Raw genomic sequence first — 26,111 nt, 5'->3', positions numbered from 1 at the left:
AGAAAGGTTAAAAAGAAACCTCTGCTGCTGTTCTTTCCCAGTTTTCCCAGAAAAGTTAACTTTGTTTCAATAATATGAGCAACTATTCTATACTACATTTTAGAAATGCATTAAATCCTCTCTGAGCAGGTTTCCAAGGGCATCCATTCAATATGAAAATAACAAGTTCATTTGATGGTATCCATAAAACCACTTACAACCACTAGATACTCAGCTAGGAAGAAAGCTCATCTGCAGAGAAACTGCAGAAGTTTGTCTCAGCGTGGAAGGGACCTGGCCCTGTGCACTTCAAATTAAACTTGAGCTATTCAGGTCAGAACAAAAATTCTGAGACCAAAAACATTCCTATCTTACTCCTTAAAAACAGTAACTCAGCACAGCTTCAGTCCACACTCTGCAAGATGGCCATGACTGCCAGGTCACATAGAGAACAAAAAGACTTTATTAACCTCAAGTTCTGAGGCTATCAGGAAAAATGACAGAGGAAGATACAGATGGGTTCCCAAAATAAAATGACTGCCTTCAACACTTTACTGGCCTACCCTGACTCAAAAGAAAATATTAAGTGCTGTCAGTTATAGAACATGGGGAAAAGTAATAGCACTAGGAGCACTACTAGTAATTTAACTGGTGCATTAGAAAACACCGATAATATATGCACCTGTACATAATAAACTGAGCTTAGTTCATAAAAGGAATTTTTAAGAACTATTCTTAACTCAATATAATACACTAATATAATAATTATAAACCTACATCTTTGATACACATCAATGTAACAGTTCTATCAAAAGGCTGGATTAAACAAAAGGGCAGCTCAAACTCCCCCCCAGACAACGAGCTGCCGAGTGCCAGCTCAGGGACGCGCAGCTCCGCAGTCCCCTCACCCGCTGCTGCCACAACTGCCCAGAAAGGACAGGCTGGGAACGGGTCCCCGGGCGGGAGGGGATGGGAAGGAGACAAACTGCCTCTTTCAGCAGCAGTGCCAGCTTACATCAGTGTGAAACGTCCAGAGAGGTATTAAATAGCAGAGCCCCTTTCCTTCTGAAAGGATGCAATATCAGCTTCATTTCTGAATGCCTGCTCTCGCGGAGACTACAGAGGAAGGATTCACAAATTCCCCATCACCTCTACGGACAGATCTGAGAGAATAAACTGAAATCTGCTTCATCGACTGCAATTTAACTTAGGTCACACAGCTAATGCTCCAATAGCAAAGAACATCAAAGACACCACTATTTCCCCTGCTGTGTAAAGGTCTTCGAATTTGGACTACTGTCATTTTACTGAAAAAAAAACCCAACCCAAACTGCAGATAAAGAACTTGGGACTCAGGATACTCCAAATTTATGAAAAGTCCTTTCAGCTCAGGGCCATGTGAAAATTCACACACAGCTCAGCAAAACACAGTGAAAAGGAAGAATTAATATAGTTATATTAGCCCTAGAAAGCCACGTGACAAGTTACACGTGCATGCAATCTCACCTGCTGAGGATAAGACTTTGAACAAAAGAATAGACTTTAAACACCATTTTTAAAAAGGAATTAAATTCCTTTGGACTCAAAGCTATTACTCTCCCCCTCATCCTTAGAATAAGGGTTCCTAAATTTCCTGTTCCTTGTACAACAGCCCCCGAAGCCACTCTTGGCCACACAGGCAAGATGCAGTATTTGGGTGAGCAGTGTTCCTCTACCTTCAGCGTTTGCTGTGCCCTTCAGAACGATTAGCAGCAACACCCTTGATGAGACCACACCAACAGGAAGCCACTGATACAGAGAGGTATGTGTGTATCAGTGCCTATTATCAGAAAATAATACAATCCTACACATGATTTATGTTTGCCATTACTTCAGCAACAGTTTTCTCTGTAATAGGTATTAGATCTCATCTAAACACATTGGATCTCGAGCTGTTAGTGGCAGCGAGTACTGGCACTAAAAAGAAATGGGTATTTGTTTCATAAGCTATCAGGGTGCCCTAAATTCATTTATCTTTTGGAGTTAACTTTTCGTATCATCTGGTAGATTTATTTTTTCCTCCAAGGCAGTATGTTACTTTTAGGAGTAAATGTACAATCATAAAGTATCTTCAGTAACTGAAGAAGCTCTTACTATACAGTACAGTGAAAGCAGGTAATGACTTGGAAGTCAAACTTGGCAATTGGCATTTTTTTATATATTTAATCAACATTTATGACCAAACCCAAATTTATGGACAATCAGTGAGCACAAGGCTCAGCTCCTAAATTAAAAAAAAAGAAACAAAATCACCACGAAATTTACAGGAAGATGAATACAAAAAATGTGAGAAGCTAAATTATGGTTCTTTCACAGAAACCTCTCCAAACTTCTTTATTTTTGTTTCTTCAAATTCCTTCTATTTTAAGCAAACTTTATGTGTAAAACATAGTATGATAACTTCTATTAAACAGTAAAACTATAGGAAACAGAAGAATTTGTCAAAGGAGAACACATTTCTCCAAAGGTCATGAATCACTATTAATTCAAAACTAAGACACAACCACTATGAAGAATTACATGAGTAGTTTCCAAAGATAAAATTTATATTTATTTTCCCCTTTTTTCATTCCAACATTCATGAAAAACATATGTTATGAGAAAATTACTCAAAGAGAAAGTCAAGCACTCAAGAAAATGAGGATAAACACTAACTGCAATTAGCCCTGGCTCCTGTACATACGCTTTACAATAGTTTTTAATTGCATGACCACAAGCAGAACCTCTCTTTATTTTGACCAATTAATGAACAGCCATTCAGATTTTTGTTATCATTTGTGGGTCAATGTATGGTTCTTAGGGCTTAGTTTACTAAAAATTGTTCAAACCTTACCATGAAGACAGATGTTCCCCATTCCTAATGATTTCTACGTTAAGATTCAGCATCCAAGTGCTTCAACCCTAGAGTATTTTTATGAAAATACATGTAAGACTAGAGATAATATTATCTTGGTTTTACAGAGAGATTTAAGTATAAAAGCGTCCACTAACTTTGTGTGACGAGCTTGTAATATCACCTATGATATTGACATGGAAGGTCATAACTGTCTCTAAGGGAGCACTGCATTTTCTTTATTTGTAGAGTGGCTCTCACTCTTTTTGGAAGTCTCTGTCACACTCACTGTTCACTGGAGAAAAAGTGAAACACAGGAGGGAAAGGGGTTTGCAGCCTTATTACCATACAGTGTATGATAAGTGACCACAAAATTAAAGGTTTTATTATAACTCTTAGAGAAAGAGTAGACTAAACTGAGAACATTGGCATTTCCCTGGTTCTTGAATGTTTGCCTGTGCAATCCTACTTATACCTTTAGAATAGCTTCTATTTACTAAGTATGTCTACAGTATATCCACAATCGTGTGGCAGGAAGATGAAATAAGAAACAGGTCTTTAATAAGATTGTTAAATATTTCAATTTCACCTTAACACCTTATGTAAAATTAAGTATCTATCCATTTGCCAGACTTACCACCGAGTTTTCATATTAAGATGCGTTTTTATTCCTGTTTGTTTAGAAGGATGCAAAAACCATTACCTCCTGACCAGCCAAATGCAACAACGTGGAGAGTAATCAGACTTGGCAGGCCAAGGGCTGGCCGTTCGCTGCTCAGCTCCGGCGTTCTCTGTCGCTCCAGCCACAAGGGTTCCAGGGCGCCTCTGCATACGCTAATGCTCATCACCCCGATTTTCCACCCCTCCCACCCATGAAACTTTCTCACCCACTCCCCTTAGAAAACATATATTGTGCCATAAATTTAGATATTTAACTCACAATAATTATTAATAATTACAATTATTGCATGTTAAGTAGCTTTTCCTCTCTATGTGTTAAGGATAGAAACAACAGAAAGCAACGTAAATCATGATAAGACTGAAGGACACTTCTTGATACCACATGGACAACAGTGCTGTACAGGCTGCCAAAAGGACAGATGTTCTTTGCTCCTCTATTAAAAAAAAATATCTGTCTTCTATAAAACAAAATCCAACAAACTGTCTTTTCAGTTCCAATAAATACCCGCTAGGGATGATCAGTTTTTTTTTCTTTCTAAGCTCTACACATGAACACAAGCTCGCTCACTCCAAAAAAGCCAGATTGTCAGTTTCCCCTACCCCTTTTTTTCCTCTCTTCTCTTGTTTTCTGTTCTTTATAAACAAAACAAAACCAAAACAAACTGCCATGTTTCCTCAAAATACATCTTCGGAAGACTAAAAGCAAACCACACTACCATTTTCCTCTATTCCAAATGCAATTCTGTCCTAGCTGGAACAACCCAGGTGATTCTCTCCAGTTACAGATGAAGAAACTCTCTAACTTCTGTGTGGATTTTTGGAATAAAAGCTTCTTTCCCTGGTCTTATGTAATTAAGTGTGCAGTAGGTTGACAGTAGAAAAGAACAGTTAGACAGCACCTGCAGGTCAGCCACTGGTTTCTCCTCAGTAAATTCTATTCTGTTTCTTTGCTGGTTGTCTGTTCACAGCTAGTCTTAAACTAGCACTCAATAAAATCAAATCCCCATGTTTTAATATTGCTTTGGTACTTTACATGTATACTGTAACACTGCTTTCAGCACGCAGCAGACTGGATATTGGCCCAAAGGGAAAGAGCTCTTTGTTAACTACAAACTAGCTAATATTTCAAAAATTCAAAATTAATCTCACATCCTTCCCCTCCCTTCCGAATCCCCCCCCTCCCCAATTTGTGATAAATTTCAACATCAGGAAGGCATTTATACTCTTATTTTGGTAAATAGGGTATTATGACCTCCCATATCAATGACTAAATAACATTCTCCTATAAAGCAAGAGACTGTAAGAACACTCTGCACATAGTTTGTCACAGTAGGACTTGCCAAGGACACCAGAAGGTGATTTACATTTAATTCTGTCTTTATTTTTAAAATCTATTAAAATCTACCCAGCTCCATGGTAACTCTAAACATATATTCCTCCCATACAGTCTGATTAATACTTTGTAGTTTTTATTTAATAGTCAAACTTTTGTTCATTTGTTTGAAAATATATAGAAACTTAGTTGATCCGAATAATCTCAAATGGTATCATAAATCTGTACCTGGACGTAAATGAAAGGTAAAATGTACTGCATATATTGCTCCATGACACACTGTTCTTAAAGCCAATAAACTAGCCATTAAGTTCTGTGCTCTTCAAAGGAAAGTAATTTTCAAACCAATTATCATAGTTTTTCAAATCTTAATGATACAAGACTTGTTTACAAACTAGTCTTGTTTCACTCTCTGTCCTGGTTTCAGCTGGGATAGAGTCAATTTTGGGTTTGGCCTGAGAATGATGCTGATAATGCATGTTGCTTTAGCTGTTGCCAGGTGATGTTTTACATTAGTCAAGGACTTTTTCAGCTTCCCATAAAAGCTGAGAAGGAGCACAGACAGAACAAGCTGGGCAATGGAGTATTCCACGCCATAGGTGTCAGGCTCAGTATATAACTGGGGGTGGATTGGGGGAGCAGGGACCTGCGATCACCACTTGGGACAGGCTGGGCAATCAATCACCCAGTGGTGAGAGTGACTTGAGTTGTATTATTTTATTTTGTATATTCTTTTACCATTATTATTATTATTTTCCTTTTCCATTACCATTCTATTAAACTCTTGTTATCTAAATGCATGAGGTTATCTTCCTTTGCCCTCCTTTTCTCCCTCTTCGCCCTGCCATGAGCAGGGAGAGAAGGGGCATGTGGGGAGGAGCGAGCAGGTCCTAGTTGCTGGTAGGGGTTAAACCACAACACTTTTCTAAAAGCTTGTGCCAAATTGTAATTTCTTCAAGTTCACAGACTTCCACAAATCACTGAGAGAGATTGACTACGTTAAATCTCTTAAAAACAGGGAAAGGAAACATAATAATTATGGGACTCCTTTTAATCTTAAAATATGAAGCACTTAAACTGAATTTCAGCAAGCTGGTGCTAACAGGGAGATGGACTGAAATGGATTGTGTTTTATGGCAATGACCTAATAAATATTAAGTGTAGATTCTACAGGAGGACTGTTCCACTAAAGAAGAAATGTAGAGGTCACGACATCCACTAAAGACCTCCAAGAAGCCATAGATAATAAATTTATGTAAATGCAAGTCTCAATTTAACACAACATGAGAAGGTCTTCTACTCAACTTTCTACAGACAGCATCTATAAAAGCAGTCTAAAAGTCTACAATTTTTGGTGCAAAACCTTCTAACTGCCTAAGGTAATGGCATACCTTAGTGGACATAAATCACACTGTGACACTTCTATATTGTGGTCTTTACTCTGGTCCCCACAATTCAAGAAAGAGGCAGAGACACTGGAGTGGGTCCAAATGAGACACAAAGATGAACAAAGGGATGGAGAACCTGTCCTATGAGGAAAAACGAATGGAGTCTGGTCTTTTCTCTCTGGAGAAGGTGGCTCAGAGGAACTCATCACAGTATTCTAGTACTTAAAGGGCAGCTAGAACAACCTCCCTAGAGATGTGGTAAAGTCCCCATCGCTGGATGTTTTCAGGGTGTGACTGAACAGGGTGCTAGATAATCTCACCTATGCTCCCCTTCCCAAAAAAGGTTGGACCAGGTAATCTTTTGAGGTCCCTTCCAACCTGGGCTGTTCTATGATTTATCTCTAGCTTCCCCTTCCATGGCTGAACATACCAAGTTACACAAATATCCACCTTACCCATACAACACTGAACTCTTCATCATTCTGCATTCTCCAAATCATTCTGCAGATACCCTTCACAACCCAATCAAGAAAAACATTCAAGTATTTTCTAGTAATCAAATGACAAATCTGCTAAAAACCTCTGATTAGGTTGCTAAGCAATCACATCCCAGCACACTGTTCCCTTTGAGGAACTGAAGAACTAGATGCTACTAAAAGTGGAAATATTTACTCTTAAGTTTCCCTTATATTCTGTGTAGCACTAACATGACTCCCAGCTCCCTCAAACCCATTATCTGAGCTCCTGGCCACTCCATGAAGATCCAGCCTTCATTCCAAAGATATAAAAATACCTATAATACTGCCAAACATTAGAACATAGGAGTAGGGATAATAACATGATAATTTTGAGCATCCCTGTTAGTGTCAACTGGGGCCAGACAAGCTCTTAAGATTCTTTTGAGATGTCTCTTTCCAATGCCTGAACAATCACCCTAAAGGAATTTCCTATTTGCAGTTAACCTTGAAAATTGCTCAGAAAAATTAAAGAGGACCACATATATGTGCAATACCATCTCAGTACAAATGCCTCATCTTTCCAGGAGTTTGCTTGCACATAACTATATGTGTGTATGAAATATACCCCGCCTTGACTTGAAGGCATTCTGTTCCTTCAAGGGAAACGTTCTGAAGTAGACATCAGATGCAGCATGTCTGGTTTAGATCATACCACATTTAAATTTTAGAAAACACATCAGCAGTTTCATGTTTTATCAGACATGAAGCAAAAGGCATCTCTAAATAAAAATAAATAAAAATGTCTTGTAAAATACTCCACTACAAGAGTAAGCTACATTAGTAAGTGAATGGTTTTGGGTTTTTTTTGTTTTGGTTTGTTTTGGTTTGCTTGTGTTTTGGTTTTTTTTAAGATGAGTTTTGAACTAATGTTCCAGTTTTAGGGAGACCCTAAAACACCCAAATCAAACACCTTCAGTTGGACCAAGTCCTTTTACCCACTCCCCTTTCCTTGACAGGATCCTCAGAAAATTTAAAAGGACCCAGTAGGAAACTTGATTCAGACTCAGTTGGCAAAAATTCCATCTATTCCCAACACCATTACGTCTTATTCCCAAAACTAAATGAGAAGTCACTCCACTCCCCCCTCCTCCACAGCTCTCCTTCTACATAAAAGTAGCAAATTACCTTTATTGATCTGACCAAATTCTAAATTGGGCAATTATGTTTGGTCTCTCTACAGTCATCTGCTATTTCAACAGAAATAGTCCTCACATCACATCTTAAAAACTCTGAGGAATTTTTTTTACTGTTAAAATAGCTACTATGCTCCAACTGTGAGTTACAGTGATCTCTTCAGCTGACTTAACAACTCACAGGAGTCTTGTTTGACCTAATTAACTAAAGCTCATGGAGAACTTGCAGATCCTTTATTTAGAAGTGGTATAAAAATAACAAATCTTATCAACACATACAGGATAAGAAAGAAAGTTATCTACCTTCTTGGTATTATTTTGCAGTCTCAAGGAAAGCCATACACTGGTCTGGGCAACTACACAAGAGCCATGCCATACCTTTCACCATAACAAATGCAATTTTGCATCTTATTCCATCTCTGTGCCTACAGAAGTCTCCCCAACGTTTGTTCCTGCTTTTCTGCTCTCTCCTTTGTCTCTTTGGAGTAGTCACAAGTCAGTCTCCCATTTTCTATCTTCTTCCACTCCATATTAAGTACAATATTGGGGAAGGGTATCTTTTGTTTATGAGCCTTTGTAATACTGTAGACATACACTCACACATACACACCCCCATCTGGTCAGCTGTGGTTATCAGGAACTCTACCCACATTACCAGCAACTCAGTATTACAGTGCTTACACAGAACAGATTTTATACACTCTGTTCCTGTGAACTCCCTCCCAAAGATTTTGTACAACCGTGGTGAAAGTAGGGAAATCCAAACCAAGTAGGTTAAATAGAACAGTGACCTTTTTTGACAGAAAGTAATTACTAAATCTTACTCTTTCTGTGCTCATCTTAGAAGCCTGGATACAGGCAGGTCAGAAAGCAAAGAAATGCTTTTTTTGTTTTCCAGTGTCATGACACAGTATCTATCTGCACACAGGCTACATATTCAAATAGGGGGAACACGTGTTCTTTTCACAGAATCATAGATTAGCTTCAGTTGGGAGACACTTGTAAAGGCCACCTACTCCAAGTTCCCTGCAACGTGCAGGTACTTCTTCAACTAGACCAGGTTGCTCAGAGCCCCATCCAAACTGACCTTGACTGTTTCCAGGGATGAGGCACCGACCACCTCTCTGGCGACCTGGGCCAGTGTGCCACCACCCTTAGCTTAAATAATGTTTGCCTTGTATCTAGACTGAACCTTCTCTCTTTTATTTTAAAATCATTGCCCCTTGTCTGATCACAACAGGCCCCACCAAAAAGTCCGTCCCCAGAATTGTAAAAGTCAGATCACCTTTAGTCCTTTAAAAATACTAACCATTTAAGTTCTATTACTGATTACTCAGAAACAACAAAAAAAGGTGATTTTCAGATAGGCACAGAATTCACTTGGTTATCATTGCTGCGACAAAACCCACACAATATAAATAAGTTCTGATAGCTTCCCTACCAGTATCATTTATTTTCCTTTCTAATTTGAGAAACCTCCTGCATTTTGAAAAAGTCTTATTGTTTGTTAGCATTTAAAGAGTTTAATATCAGAATCCAACTACCCAGAGCATGACACTACAGTAAAGCAGAGAACACACCATACATCTCTCTGTTTCAAATTCATGTTAGGCACAGTTCTTCTTTTAAGAACTCATTGCACACAAATGCTTTTCCCTCCACAGTCTCAGCTTCTAGTTCTACTGAGACGATCACTTTGCTTTCACCTTGATAGCAAAAATTACAAGAATATCACAGCCCCATGCAGTACAGTGAACTCAGGCTAACCTTTCAAACATATATTTCACAGACCTACAAACTAAAATTACTGCACAACTCTTATAACTCAAACCTATTCAAGCTTCCACATGCACAGTTTCTCCCTGGTAATAACATGGGCTCTCTGTAGTCAGAAAGAACCAGGAAAGATTGCCAATATTTTATACAAAGTAATTTTCTACAACTCTCTCTCTCAAAATTGTGCTTAACTTTGCTCTCTGTTTGTTTTCTCACTGTTGTTCTCTGCCCTCCAATATTTTTTCAGCTGAGTTATTTTATCTTAGAACAATATAGCATCCTTCTTCAGGTAGCGTTTTAATCGCTCCAGGCTTCCTGGGTATTAAATCTCAGTTCCTATTGTTTATCTGAAAGGCAAATACAAACCTTACAACGTATCTCAACAATATTACTGCAGAAATTTCTTGGACTTTTTAATTGAAATAAACTTGGTCTTTCATGCCCTGATCCAAGTAAGAAGTTTGCCAAAAAGCATGAGATGAACATTTCAGCCTATTCAGAGACATTAGGTGAGGCTGTACATTTTGTTTGGCAGATGCCTTACAGTGCAATACTGCTAAATAACTAAGTGCCTACTGTTACCATTTATAGGTACTGACCTACTGAAACATCTGCAGTGACAACGAGCACTTGAACTTCCACCACAGTAAGAAACTTTTCTACAAAGCTGACTAGGTACAGCAGCATGATAAATAACACTAATTAGCTTTCTTAGATGATTAGTATTAGTTTGGGAATAATAAAAAATTTCTGTTGGTGCTGATCCAACAACAAGCAAGTATTTCCATTCAGTCTCTTATTATACTATACGACTTTACAGAGTAGCTTCTAGCCTAAATACCAATTACAAAATCCTAATCCCAGCTCTGCCGCATCCCTTTGTGCACCTCCATACACTTCCTCAGGCTTCAGATTTATTGTTTCTAAGTGGCACAAATTTCTGTTACCCACCTAAAAATGGTGTAGATTTTTCTTTCATGTCAGAAGACAATATTGAACATCAGGAAACGCTGATGGTGGTCAAACACTGACAGCTTTGTCCAGGGAAGCTGTGGAGTCTCCATTTACAGGAAACTCAAAACCTGATGGATGCAGTCCTGGACAACCTACTCCACCTGACCTTACTTCAGAAGACAGTTGGACCAGATGATCTCAAGAGGTCCCTTCCAACCTAAAAAATTCTCTGATCATTTCTACATTAGAGAATATTTAGGTTTGGTTTGGGTTCTTCTGTTTTGTTCTGCAGTGGGGGCTTGGGGGGGTTGCTGTGTTTTGTTTGTGCTTTTTAATAATTTCTGGAGAAACCCACCACAAAACAATTTATTTTCTACTCTGAAGCTCTACCAATTTCTTCCAATCATGGAACAGATGTCTCTTTCCAAAGTTCTATGAAAACAGTAAACTCTTTCCTCTGTTATTTAAGAATACAATAATGTTGTATGCAATGTTATAATAAGCATAATGAGCTACAGTGCAAAGCAGTCCCAGAAAGAAAACAACTAAGCGAAAGTTTATGGGTAGAGCTTTTCTCTCCCTCCCCTCAAGGAGCTAGTTTTAACAATAAAAAAGAAATAGATTAGTAGAAAGGAAGCGTAACTCATTTGTAGGTAAAATGGTTCCCATTTCCCCAATTCAATACCATTGTCAGTATTACTGTGCCTTCTTCATCTGACACCGGGGAGAGAGAAAATCTTGCAGGAAGAAAACAGAAAAGATTGTTTTATTCCCATACACCAGAGAGGTAAGCATTTCAAATGGTAGAAGGAGGAGTATGAGGTGTAAGAGTGGTATGAAAAAAATATGCGTATATACCATGTGTCATGCCCTCTCTTCCCTCCCCCAATTAGATCAGATGCCCCTTGCCAAGAAAATTTCTTCAGAGGCATATGATACAGTCACCATAGAAGAAGTGGGAGCAACAAAAGTAAAACTAATTTCATAATAGACTTGATTGCTTTTTGAAGGGAGTAGGGAACATGGCTGATTATGATAGAGATACACTACACTCATTTAATTGGATCTTTTCCGGTTTTATTTCCTAGATATCAAACTACTGTCACATCAGGTTGAAATAAGGAAACAAAGCTGCTGCAGCTCTATGTAGAAGTATTTCTCTAAAGCAAGGAAAGAAAGGAAATTCATGCTTGTACCACCTACAGTTCTTTATCCTAATCCTACAGTTATAGCTTGTAATTACTAAGCTAAAAACCTAAAAGGGGAGGGGGGAGGAAACCAACAGGAAACAAATACTTTCAAATGTGCAAGTTTTTTTACTTGCTGTTCCATGGGATTTGGCCATTAAAAAATAAGAGAAGAACAAAGATGAAAGCAGAGGTAGGTGACACTTTGTGGCAGCAACTGAAAATGGTACAAAATAGATGAGTATAAAACTCAATACACTTATCTTGAGTGTTTATTTTTAATAGATGAATGAACAATAGTGTAAGACGACCTCTGTTTGAGTTCTTCCTCTTTCAAACTCTAGATTCTAGAACAAATACTCAGACTGCGCTGAATAATTCTTTGAAGTCTGTATGTGACTTTACAGAAGGCTTCCATTGTGTTACTGAACTATGTCTCATATATGTAAGAGTGCTTTAAAATTTGGGGGTTTTTAAACAATGAAGCTTTCAGACTTGAAGGCAGCATTTCAACACTGCTGAAATTTCTAATGTAGCCCATGTGAACCTCACACAATCAGTGATTCGGCAGTTAGCAAACCCCCCACTAGACAAAACAAGTCTAATAATTGATTATGATTTTTTCCTAATGGACTGAAATGCAGGCAACATATCTCCCAAGATATTTGAGAAATAAAGTACAATGAGAAGAATACTGTTCTTACCACATACAGCTGTTTCCAGAGTACAGCCCATTCCTGCAGCGTGGCTGTGACTTCAGTCACAACAGAATCTTCAAGTGGAACAACTGTTTCATATTGCCTATACAAGAAGAGGGGAAAAAATTAGGGAAGGTACCCTGGACAATGTAGAAAGATAATTAAATGTTAGCATGATAATTTGTACAGCGCTAGGACTTGAATTTGTTTGAATTTGTTCAACGTAAGCAGCAATATCTGAGGAGCAACATTTCATCCATTGTAACACTGAAGCAACTCCCAGGTCCTATCAACTGTTTTTCCACTACATTACAAGAATCAGCTTATGTGAAGCATTTTCTAGTTACCTGTTCAAAATATATAATTTCATTCTAATCAAGGTCAATGAAAACACTTTTCATGATTACAGCATGCTAAATTAACTCGCATGCAAAGTAGAGTCCTTCACAGTTTGTGTCCCTTCTCTCTAAGCTAGTCCAACCCTTTTTCCCCTCCAATTAGTATGTTAACCAATATAATTAACCACCCGAAAGATCTACCGTCTATTAACCTTTTCCATGCAGAAGACATTCTCAATACTGGATATGAAACCCAAACGAGCTATCCTCTAATCAAAAGAGTAGGACTTGTGGCCGAGACCCTCCATACTCATTAAAGGAGAAGCACAGCTCTCTCTTCTTTTATCACACCAAAATGCAGGAATGTGATAACTGATGTATGTAGTGTAATACCACTATATTTACTGAGCCATTAGTGCCCCAACTTGCCTTTTATATTGAATGCTATTACTGAAACAAATGGCAGGCATTATAAAAATAAGGTCTGTTTCAAGCTTCTGCTCTTTCAGGAATTTTTTTAAAAAGAGAGAGAGAATTAAAAAAAAAAAGAAAGAAAAAACCCAACATCAAAAGACCACATTTATAAAACACACCCTTTTGGAACAATTTTAGATCTAAAGTACTGGTACAGAAAAAAAAAAAAAAAAAAATCAGTCAAGAGGTGGATTGGGACAAGTGGTGTCAAACGAGACTCAGCCTCTGCAGCACATCCAACAGCCACAAAGGACACCCATCCCTTCCTCCCCAGCAGTACAACTGTGCGTACAGCTATTTGGAAATTCCCCTGAAGAGAAGCTACAAGCTCCCCGTTCCATAACCAGCTTAGGCTACTTCTTCTGCCCTTTCTGCAGAGTTACATGAGTGCTAACAAGCGAACATGTGAACAATGGGATATAATTAATTCCAAAAATTTTGGGGTTGTTTGTATTCAGAAGTTAATAATTTTTTAAAAAGCCACACACTGTCATGGCAGTATTTCCCGGCAGCATTTGAAAATTCTTCCTAGAAATAGTTGTGCCAAATTAGCTGAAGCCAAAAGTAACAAGTGATGGGGGAGAGGATGACGAAGTTACATGACTGTATGTCTCTATGTATTCACGGAACAGAAAACTTACTAAACAAAAGCTTAAATTCCTCATTTCCAAGCTACCAAAAACTCATTTTCAATCAATGATGTAAGTAAATCTTATAGTAAGATCCAAAATACACAAATACTAGAAAAATTACTACCTTAAAAGCCTGACATAGTAATATTAGGTACCTATTCAACTCAATAAAGCTGGGGCCAGAAAGCAGTGATTCACATATATATACACCACAAGACTAAGGCAGATTACAATTTTTTTTCTATTATTATGGCAATGACCTTATCATTCTCACGTTTTGTTGTGAGAAACAAACGCTGACAGACACTTGGCATCTGAGATTGCGCTCTGTTCTACTTCTGCAACGTTTTTGTTTGGTTTTAGTTTGGTTTGGTTGTTTTTTGGTGGCTCCTTTGGAGTTTTTGTCAAGTTTGGCCACAGTAAGACTAGGAAATCCCAATTCATGCTTTAACAAATCACCACAGCGCATGCCTGCGATCTGAAGGCTGACACTAAGAATCTGATGAAAATCCCAACACCCATTCTTCAGTTCACATTCAAAGATCATTTCAATGGTTAAACAAAATAAAACATTTTGGAAGATCATCCTTCAACACTATGGCTGGATTTAAAGAGAATGCATCATCAGGACTACATTTAACCATGTAAATATAAAGCTTTGCATTCCTATAACCCTGCACTTCCTCCATTATATCCACATATTAATGACATTACATTGGCTCTATGACTCAAATAGAAGAACAGTATACACCATGCTTCATTATTTCACAAGTACTTACATTTGCCCTTTGAATATAGTCTAAAATACAGGGGCAGAATTTCTTTTGCCATAAAATTAAATAACTGTGATCTCTGGCTCAGAACAGTATTACGTTCTGTCGTATCAATTGATATAACAGTCTTTGATACTTATTACAAAAAAAGTACATCAACTTTCCTAGTACCTAAATATCCTGAACTGGTTGTCCTTTACAAACTCTGAAATAGCACCAAGTACTAACTGACTACAGGACACTGGTCTTTCCCCTAAGGACAGTACACATTAGGAGTAGTCATTCTTTGAAATATATATCATTTTATATACACCTGAAAGTTATGAAGCGTCAGTGTTACAGTTGCCCTTACAATCTTCATGCAGTCTCTTTGAGGATAAACATACAATCCACTACAGAAGTCACATTTTTCTACAGGTACTTCACTAAATGCCATTTTATTAAATGTTTTATCTTCCACATTTAATTTGTTGCCTTGGGTCACTGTCTGAAATGCTGCACTTATAAATCTCCCCACAGTGGCCTTAATCCAGAAAATGCAGGTAAGAGCAGCAGTGAAGACACAGGATATTGATTTCAAGAGTCTCAGTCAATCTCACAAGAAACTCTTCAGGTTATAGAGCCTCCACACGGTAAAATCTCTGCCATTATGTTGCCATCAGTATTGCTATTCACATTACTATAAACTAAACATACCTCATGCAACATGAGCTACATATAAAGACAGTGAAGGTGAAACTTTTTCAGCAGAGTGTACTTCAGTCCTTCTTTGGCATGAGGTGTGGAGGGTTGGATCCTTTTGAAAAGTTTCAAAGTAACATAACTACCTTGTCAGCTGTGCCTCTGTGAAAATGTGCTGATAAACAAGATGGTCTGTTCCCCTCCAGCTTGAAGCCATTGCCCCTCGTCCTGTCGTCCTGTCCCTGCAATCCCACCCGAGGCCTCCCCTTGGAAAAGGCTGAACCTCCCCAGCTTCACCTCCAAAGTACTTCCCAGCCCGGATAATACGCCGCGTTCCTGTCGAAACACAGTCGGATTTGGCGAGCGCTTAAATTATTTTAGATAAAATTTCTCCAGCCCGACCTGCCAGCGTCCCTTTTGTTTACTCAGAGAAAGCGTAAGTGCTTCTGGAATCACCGTGTGGCTTCCAATATCCAAACCAATCATGCATGTCATTGTTTCCTTCAGTAAAAACATTTCTTTAGATTGCCGAATGGAAGTGTAAATGCAATAGCAACAGGAATCCATTTTAAAGCTAAGAGCCTGACAAGAAAAAAAAAAAAAAAAAAACAAAAACCAACCCTAACACTGTGTCAAAGAAGCTACCACAGCCAAAATTCAACATTCAAATTAGTCACAATTGATCATTTTAATCCATCTTAGAATAGGACACACATCAAATCAAACCTCCATCTTGAAAGATTAATTTCTTAATATGGAAGTTTTGCAAGTCTATTCAATAAAAATATCATACAAAGATTCACGCTGAGCACTCTTCAAACCCAAAAGCTCCTGAAGTGTTCAGAAAAACTGTTATATACCCTGGTCCAATTGTCTTCCTACTGCAATGACTGTGAGAGCCCAATAATCCACTAAACAGGTGATGAGCAAGCAGGAAAAAGATACCACAAGCAGGAAGAGTTCAGAGATCAGCTTGCAGTCAGCAGAAGGGAATGAGTAACAGAAGTAACTACCAGAAACATTTACTGGAGAGATGTAAACTATCCGGGAGAGCCAGGAAAGTGGCTATTGTGCAGTTTGCAGCGTAGCATCAGTACGCTTCCAGAGCAGGCCTATCAGTACGCTACATTGCATTAGTGACAAGGACATAGGTTTAAAAACCACCAAAAGAAAAAGCCCACCATCAAATTTGTGTCTAGCTACGGTCCAGTCTTTCACTAGGGGAAGTATTCTATTACTTCCATACCTCTGAGATCATTGAGTCCAACCATACCATCAGTCAATCTCACAAGAAACTCTTCAGGTTATAGAGCCTCCACACGGTAAAATCTCTGCCATTATGTTGCCATCAGTATTGCTATTCACATTACTATAAACTAAACATACCTCATGCAACATGAGCTACACATAAAGACAGTGAAGGTGAAACTTTTTCAGCAGATTGTACTTCAGTCCTTCTTTGGCGTGAGGTGTGGAGGGTTGGATCCTTTTGAAAAGTTTCAAAGTAACATAACTACCTTGTCAGCTGTGCCTCTGTGAAAATGTGCTGATAAACAAGATGGGCTGTCTATATACCGGTGCCCCCATAACAAACAGGAACATACAGAATTTTTCCAATGAGGAACAAGCAAAAATGAAAAATATAAAGAGAGTTCTTTAAAATGTGTGTGTTTCAGATGATATTTCTTAAGTCAACATTTATGAGCAAAAGCAAACATGAGTAACCAGAGTTTATTCTTACTATATTAAAAAACCAAAAAAAAATAATAATCCAAAGCTCTGCAGAATTCATTTCTAAACCCCAATACACTCCAAAAGATACAATGAACTAAAACCACTGTATAAATTTTAATAACTATTGCTTAAGATTCCCTTCTAGGTACGAAACACTGCAGACTCTTAAAGAGAAGGACAAATACTTACCCTCTGTTACTGACTATTGCCTTTTTCAAGTGAATATAATTTGCAGGAAAAATCCCCTGCAAGAGAGAAAAGTCTGTAAGTTAGAGAAATACATTTGCAGTTTTTACAATTTATATCCTAAGCCACAATAAATAGCTGCCAATATATCTATTAAAAAAAACCAACCCTAACACTGTATCAAAGAAGCTACCACAGCCAAAATTCAACATTCAAATTAGTCACAATTGATCATTTTAATCCATCTTAGAATAGGACACACATCAAATCAAACCTCCATCTTGAAAGATTAATTTCTTAATATGGAAGTTTTGCAAGTCTATTCAATAAAAATGTCATACAAAGATTCAAGCTGAGCGCTCTTCAAACCCAAAAGCTCCTGAAGTGTTCAGAAAAACTGTTATATACCCTGGTCCAATTGTCTAGTGTTCAGAAAAACTGTTATATACCCTGGTATAAAAATCAGAAGTCAACCAGGACCAAATGAAAAGATGTCACTCTAACTCTACACAGCTGTCTTGGATGGGACAAGACCGATTTAAAAGGAAACATTTACGTTCAGCCAATTGTCCTCCTACTGCAATGACTGTGAGAGCCCAATAATCCACTAACAGGTGATGAGCAAGCAGGAAAAAGATACGACAAGCAGGAAGAGTTCAGAGATCAGCTTGCAGTCAGCAGAAGGGAATGAGTAACAGAAGTAACTACCAGAAACATTTACTGGAGAGATGTAAACTATCCGGGAGAGCCAGGAAAGTGGCTATTGTGCAGTTTGCAGCGTAGCATCAGTACGCTTCCAGAGCAGGCCTATCAGTACGCTACATTACATTAAGTGACAAGGATATAGGTTTAAAAACCACCAAAAGAAAAAGCCCACCATCAAATTTGTGTCTAGCTACGGTCCAGTCTTTCACTAGGGGAAGTATTCTATTACTTCCATACCCTGGAGTTACCTTTTTCCTCTTTCTTTCCAACAAAAAGCTGTTTAAACCCACCTGGGATAGCTACTGTCATTTGCCTGTTGCTGTTCCCGTGACAGTTGGATTCTAACTTTGCCTGTGTCACTGTGCTCTCATGTGATGAGACAAGGGGAAGAGAGGCAATTTAAATCAAACTTTTCATAGCGTTCCATTATCTCTTTAAAACACGTGGCCCTGAATCCTCAGAGCAGTCAGTCAGTAGGAACAGGATCTGGCGCTTCAGTGGGGACCACAGGACAGCATTACAGATTGGTAATCTTCAGGTTAAAAACCAGCTGACAACCTCTCACAAAAATGTCAGTTATCAAGTGCGCACTTTACCTTTTCAGACCTTTAATACAGTACAATTAAGGAAGAAAAACTTTCATTGGGGGAGGTTGAAAGGAATACTAAGTAAAGATGATTTAAAATGCTAAGAAAAATTCCTTCTTTTTCATAGGCAAGACTGAAGTTGCAGAAGGACAAAAGATAAATCTAACAGGCATAGCTTAATCGGGGAAAAAAAATAAAATAGATATGTATGCTTTCAGCCACACAAAAATTTGGAAAAGGAAGAAATGGTACTTCAGTTTCTTGTTTGGTTGACTTCCAATTAATGCTGTTTATTTCTGTGTTGGTTACCTAAGAAACCAAGAAAGGCTTGAAGGGCTCTCCAATCAAAAGTGAATGTATACACAAGGAGAAGATGTACCAACACATACACAATGAATGTAGGCTTTTCCATTTGAAGAGTATTATAGTCATGAAAACATACTGCAGGTAATATATTACCTGTATTATATTCCATATGTAGATGGAATACAGGAATAATACATACAGTACAATAGAGAAATACCTGTATTATATTCCATTATACTGGTAAAGATAAAGAATCTGGTACTCTTATTTTTAAATCAAGCTATATTTAAACCAAGGGACAATGAAGCGATGCTTTCATAGCAGCAACTATTTATGTGTTTCAATACATACATTTACAGAAATATACAAGCACTCACATAACTTTTTTGGCTGTTCTGATGCGAAAGTTATCTGAGAATGAAACAGGGATATGACTAGAAAATAACCAACCGCAGTGGTTAAACTGTAAAAATCTGAAAAAAGAAAAAACTTAGGATATCCTTTTTCATCAGACTTTTTTCAAAGTTGTCTTAGATTAATAACACAAATTATTAAATGTGTTCATTAAAACCCCTGAATTCAGCAGTACAAGACCACCCATCTATGCTTTTCTTAGAGGAACAGCGTGGAGGGGATCAAACTGGATGAGTTTTATAAACGTTGGAAAGATTCCATGTTAGATGTCAGGAAAGCTTCTGATTGATCCTTCGGGTGACTAATGAGTATCGTTCTCTCAATTTAGAAAATAAATCTAGTCCTCCCACAGGAAAAAAAGTTAGAGAAGTAAAAACCTAAGGATAAGGAAAAGAAACATTTACAGGGTTTCAACAGCAAAATAGATACAATCTCCCACTAGATTTAAAAAACAAAGAAGTATTTAACACTTACCTTTACATTGGGCTTCTTAATGGAAACACCTCTGTACCAGCCTAAAACCAGATAAAACACACTCTATTAGTTTGTGCCACTGCTTACTTTACACAGAAGCAAACTGACTGAAAAATATGCAGTTAGTGAGATCATCCCAATATCCAGCTGTGCCTCACAAGGGCTTAGGTTTTGGGGGTTTTTTGTCATTAGCTTGTTGGTTTTTGTGTTTTGGTGTTTTTTAATTATTCTTTTGCTCTGCAATGATGACAAGTGACTAAGAACCTGGAATACTCCTGTTTATTCCCACCAAGAAGAAGAGCAGCTGAGTACACTTAGTCACTGTACTCACAATCATTAGCCTCTGTGGCAAAGCCACATTAGCACTCATGCAAGAATCTGTACTGAACACTTTTCTTACGTGCTGGTACCTGAGTCTCTCCATAGTGTTTATCTTAACAGTATCTCCAGACTTCAAAAATCTGTCCTTTTAAAGACAGGAAAAGCTATTATCATACATTTCTAATATTGTTTAAACAAATATAAATTCTTTGCATGTGTCTGGTCTTATGTATGTCTGTGAGACTACAGAACAGACTGTAGGATCTAATTTCACAAACCCAATTATTATTCTTGTATCCCCCATCAGATAACAGTCTTGGACAGGACAATAAATCAGGAGTAAAAGCCAAAGCTGCAAAAGCTGAAAGTTAAACAGAAGAAGCCAATTACTCCTATTCCTAGGACTTCATATTTGGCAGAATTATGACATGAGTCTCATTTACAGGATCAGAAGTGAGGAAGAAGGCCTTGACTTTGTTTTAAAGATAGCTTGCTAGTCTTGATTTTATTTAAGGAAATGCGAGTCAATATAAAAGAAAAGAACTGATGAATTCAAGACCTTTGCAAATCTTAGTATGGAAAAAATTAAAATCCATCTTCTTTATTACACAAATCTCTCATGAAGATACGACACAACACTAAGATTTATTTTCCCATGAAATTACTACTTATATTAAAATAAAATTTTGGTTTTGATTTACTTCTTAGTTAATCAAACCTCATGGCAAACACATATGCACAGACAACACATAAAGATCCTAAAAATAAGCAATTTCTAAAACACAACTGTGCCTACACCACCTGCTTTTGAGTAACAGAGGCTACATATTTCAAGGTCACAGAAAAAAAATATTATTTATCCAGTGATTCACTATTACCAATATTAAATAAAGCATGCTGCTAACTTTTATATTGATTGACTCTGTATCTTAGAAATAAACATACATTTTATGCTTTAAGACAAACAGAATGGCAAACTTCTTGGTAAATATGGAAAAAAGTGGGTTTATCTACGTTTGTGAACAGAACTGTAAAATTTAGAACACAAGCTGATAAAGCAGGCATTTATTAATGATTTGGACATGCAGGATAGGGAATGAAACCCATTTCCAAAAAACTACCTTATTTCTGAGTTTCCAGTTCTTAATCCCGAAACAAATCTTCAAAGGTATATGTTTACAGAGTTGTGGAAAAAAACCAACACAACCAGGAATGGAAGGACCCTTGAGAAATCATCCAGCTCATCCAAGCGATGTCTCTAAACCTCTCCTCACAGATGTTTACCCTGTTTTTAACACTGTCCAATAATTTATCATCAGGACTGAATAACACAGCACTCTTTGCCTGTGGAAAATGATCCATACAACTTGTGCAAAACCAGAACTTCAAGGCATTTCTGCACAGTATTCCAAAGAAACAGAGTATATTTCTCCTACTCCACACAGACCAGTGTCAAAGCCCCGGTATTACATAGGCATATTTGTAGAAGAAATTTCTTCCACTGATCAACATTGGCCAAGAAAACTGCACTTAACAGTAACATTTTGGTATAGTACTTGAAAACCTAGAATATTTATGTCAAGTAGAGATGGCAAATCCTCACTTATGTACAACTTGTGTAAAACCTATTTCAGCAGCTCAGACAACATACATGCACTTCAAAACCTGAATGCATGTTGCTCTATTTGAATCCAGATATTTTCCTTTTGGAGAATATGGGAAATATCTTGTGGACTTCCCTTTTGTAAATACTTTTATACATTTGAAAAGTGGCATATTTCCCTTTCATCTTGTACATTCTCTCCAGATCTTAGTTTTCCCTTTTCTTGTTCAGCTTGGTATGGTATTTTTAGAATCACATTTCTGTTTTAGGTTTCCTCCAACTCCATGCAAGCAAGATACAGGAGAAAGAAGAGCTCACCAGAACTTGAAAACACTGAATTGAAAAATGTAATTCCATATTTGCTTACAGTGAATACCACCAAAAATTCATTATGTATCTCGAATTAAAAGCTATAAGAAAAGGTACAATGCTTTTTTTTTTTTAATAAAAAACACATTTAGAAAATTGCATCTGCATTATATTATTCACTAAAATGAACTAAACCTTTATTCTGGAATTAGTCTTAAATAGATTAATATTGATCTAATAATCTATTTTAAAGAACGTTTATTTTGGAGGATTTAATCACAATACTCATGAAATCTGGGCAGATGCTTCAGCTAATTGTGATCACAACATGGACTACACTGTTAGACCTCAATACTGACCAATGTTTTTAGATGTTACTGTGCCACAAATAAATAATTTTTAAAACTTTAGAATTCTGGCATTCGTTTTCTAGTGATATATAGCCTTTAAAGGGTACTGACTTCAAGGTAACAGTGAAAAAGATGAGATTTCTTATTAAGAAGCAAAAGAACCTGGATACGAAGCAATAACAATTTTGTGAATAAGTTGATGTGAAACAACAATTGTGAGCATCCACAATTTGAACACATTAACTATATAGTGATTATCAGTACCTAGTAAGAATTTGAGGACAGATGAAGTTAAAGCATAAGAGCAGAGCTAGAACACCTACAAATCTCTACAGAGAAACACTGTGTTTCATGCATACGATGTCTCCCCTCATTTCTTTTTCTGACAGCTAAGAATATCCTCAAACTGCTTGACCTAGTGGATGACATAGGGAAAGCAAGACAGATAATTCTAACTACTTTTTTCAAGAAATGAATCACCATACTGGGTCTGGCTGGGATGGAGTTACATTTCTCCACAGCAGCCTGTCTGGTGCTGTGTTTTGGATTTGTGGCTGATGAGACACCAACATTTTGGCAATCACTGAACAGTGCTTGTACAACATCAAGGCATTCTCTTTTTCCCCAATGTGCCATCCCCAGCAAGTAGGCCAGGAGTAGGTAAGAAGTTGGGAGGGGACATAGCTAGGACAGCTGACCTGAATCAGTCAAAGAGATATTACATATCATATAGCATCATTTGCTATAAGAAAACCAAAAATTAGTCTCTTAGAAGCACCATTCTAAGCAACATCCTATTCAGGATAGGAAGGAGAACGCTAAATATATCCCAAATAAGCCTGATGAATTTCAAGTATTATATCATAGTCAAAATGAAGTAGATTAAACAACGAAGACATCCTAGAAGGGGCAAAAATACCTTCAATGAAATAGATGACACTGCAAGCAACCCTTTTTTTTTTTTCTTTTCTTTGATCACACAGGAAGGCAGGCATAGGATGAGCCCACTCCTTATACCATAGCACAACAACAACTGAAGAAAGCACTGTTACATCTGAACGTTTGTGAGAAGCTGAGGATGAATGCAGCCATTTGGATTGCATCTTAATGTTGCATCTATATGTATTTCTGCGTAAGTGTAATGACAAAGCCATGTACACGTTAAATTTTGATGACTGGAAGTGCAAAGATTTATGTTTGTTTGTTTTCAAGAAACTGATACTATCATAGACATAATGCCTCAGTAAAACATAAACAGCGCAAGAATTACATATGTTTTTCCAATCTAACTGATTTTGAACACCTCATGCTTTACATTCTCAGTATGCACAAGATAAAGGTTTAATCCAAGTACTGTAGAAGAAAAGGGAAGGGGAGGTTAAGATTAGATATTAGGATATTAGATTAGATATTACTTTACTGAGAGGGTGGTCAGGCACTGGAACAGCCTGCCCAGGGAGGTGGTGGAGTTACCATCCCTGGAGGTATTCAAGAAACGTGTAGATGTGGCTTTTCAGGGCATGCTCTAGTGCCCGAGATTGTTGGAGGGGTTTTTTTGTGTGTGTATGGTTGGACTCTATGATCTCAAAGGTCCCTTCCAACCATGAAGATTCTGTGATTCTGTGAAAACCAAATGAATCACATCCATTCCAGTGTGATCTGGACAAGTGACTATATCTTAAAGGCCTATTCCAACTTTGCTTTTACTTGGACTCTGCTGCCCAAGGCAGTAGATAAACCAGGCAGACCACCTGAAGCAACACTACACAGCAATCCATGCCAGCCAGGCCTACCACAGACTCTAAACATTACATTTCTGAGGTGAATCATAAAACCCAGGAAAAAACATAACCCTTCAGAGCTGCTTTCTTTTCAATACCATCTAACTGTACTTGATACAAGCCAAGAAAAGGTAAGAGCAGGCTGAGCTACAGCCTTCCCCTCTGCATTGTCTATACATATATTCACACATGCAAGAACGTGCCCCTGTCCCTTTTTCAACTATAAGAAGTATTAGTTTTCCTGCTTAGCTCCTCTGAACATTGTGTTCAAGAAGACCTCTGAAGAAGCAGGACAGAAAAAGGGATTGTGAATGTATATACCAATATTACACATCAAAAAATGCTTAGGTAAATAACATACCATTCACCTACAACTACTCATACACACGGAAATTCACCGTGTGGGAAACTTGAAGCCATATTCCAGAAACCTGCATACTCTTAGATAAAGACTGAAAAACAGTCTTTCCAAAGATTCATCACTCAGAAGCCTCAGCAATAGTGCAATTCCAGTTAAATTGCAAAAGGAGCTCTGTGGCAGGCCTGCACATCTCAATGTCTTCATCTGAGTGATTAGAAGAGTTACCAGTGGTTTTTGATCATTACGTGAAAATGCCTTGAACAAAACAGAATATTCTTTCTAAAAGCCACTTCGTAACCCTTTTCAGATCTCCACTGCATCAACAAGGTCTGTCACATGCAAAACGCTCCTCCCTTTTGAGTATTGATTAGCAGAAAAACAAATGGTTCCTAATCAAAAGGTATCAATCTATTTTCAGAAAAATAAAGCTCAAAAACCCAAATTCCATATATATTCTTGACAAACAGAATTTCGAAAATAAATTACATAAGAATTTATGGTAATTCCTAAAGCTAAACTTGGTTCTTAAAGAAAGCACTGTAAGTAGAATCTGCTACAAGAACTCAAACCTTCTTTACCCTACAAAAATAAGTATAGTTTGCAGTACTGTAACTCTCAAACCTGAAGGAAAGCTATTCTTTTGCATATACTAGGCAATAAACAATTGCTTTTACCTTTTAATCTGCTTACAGGCTGCTGCACAGACCTAAAGGTATTCAAAGTGACCTAGAAGAGGGATGGTAACAGTGCTTAGCAAAAGCTTCCTGATGCCGAAACCACTCAATGCCAAGACCACTCTGTGCTGAGCTTGATGCTCTGAGCAGTGCCAGGAGAGGACAAACAGCAGATGAATACCCAGCTCAGCCTGCCAACACCATGGGAGGGAGCAGCCTTGCTCCAGCAGAACCACAGGTATATGCTAATAACGCAGTCAGAGATGCCACAGCAAAAGCAGAAGAGAGAGAATGAGCTTTATCTTGGTGTTAGCCAAGCAGAGGGCCATCAAGAAGCCACTCCTGCGCTCCAAAAGACTAGTTGGAATAGCCAGGCAAGATCTTCCACAGCAGCTGTGTGGGTCCAACACGCTTCAGTTCCACTGGCACACTCCACAAAAGGCAAAGAGGAAAAGGGATGAAAAGGGGGGAAAAAAGGCAAAGAGGAGAAGTGATACCTCACTGAACATGTCTTTCTCAAGGGAAACGCAAATTACTGGGAGCGAGTCGTTTTTTGTCCAGCCAGCCCCAGGGCAGCTCCCCACTCCTGGTAGAAGGAAACCTGCATTGCTCCCCCAGCAATGGCAGTCTGAAGTGTGATTCCTCACTCATCCGCATGGTACAGCTTGGAAGGAGGGCAAAGATAGCACTGCTCAAGCACATTGAGTTCTTCTAGAATTTAAGAAAAACCCCTAATTGCTGCTTAAGCATCCCAAATACTGGAAAGCTTCTGTCTGACCATGCTGTCGCAGCTGGAATAACAGAGGGAAACTTTAAACATATTACATGCATGGCTTAAGAACACTTATTAACATACATACAAATTAAAACCATATAAATACTTGTGTGG

The 26,111-nt window shown here is 37.9% G+C and overlaps 1 protein-coding gene across 1 annotated transcript in view; it reads right to left on the bottom strand.

Annotated features, from left to right (window-relative positions):
• The window catches only part of DOCK3 (dedicator of cytokinesis 3), a 243,213-nt gene that overhangs the window by 200,176 nt on the left and 16,926 nt on the right, over window positions 1-26,111 (bottom strand). The window contains exons 4-6 of the mRNA XM_014953482.1: window positions 19,824-19,864; window positions 17,341-17,396; window positions 12,526-12,622 (exon numbers count right to left, since the gene is read on the bottom strand). Coding sequence (XP_014808968.1) covers window positions 12,526-12,622; window positions 17,341-17,396; window positions 19,824-19,864 — 194 coding nt within the window. The remainder of the gene's footprint in view (window positions 1-12,525; window positions 12,623-17,340; window positions 17,397-19,823; window positions 19,865-26,111) is intronic.

Source organism: Calidris pugnax, unplaced genomic scaffold (assembly GCF_001431845.1).
Source record: "Calidris pugnax isolate Ruff unplaced genomic scaffold, ASM143184v1 scaffold247, whole genome shotgun sequence".
NCBI lineage: Eukaryota > Metazoa > Chordata > Aves > Charadriiformes > Scolopacidae > Calidris > Calidris pugnax.
The sequence above is the reverse complement of the archived record's forward strand: the minus strand, read 5'-3'. Positions and strand labels throughout refer to the sequence as shown.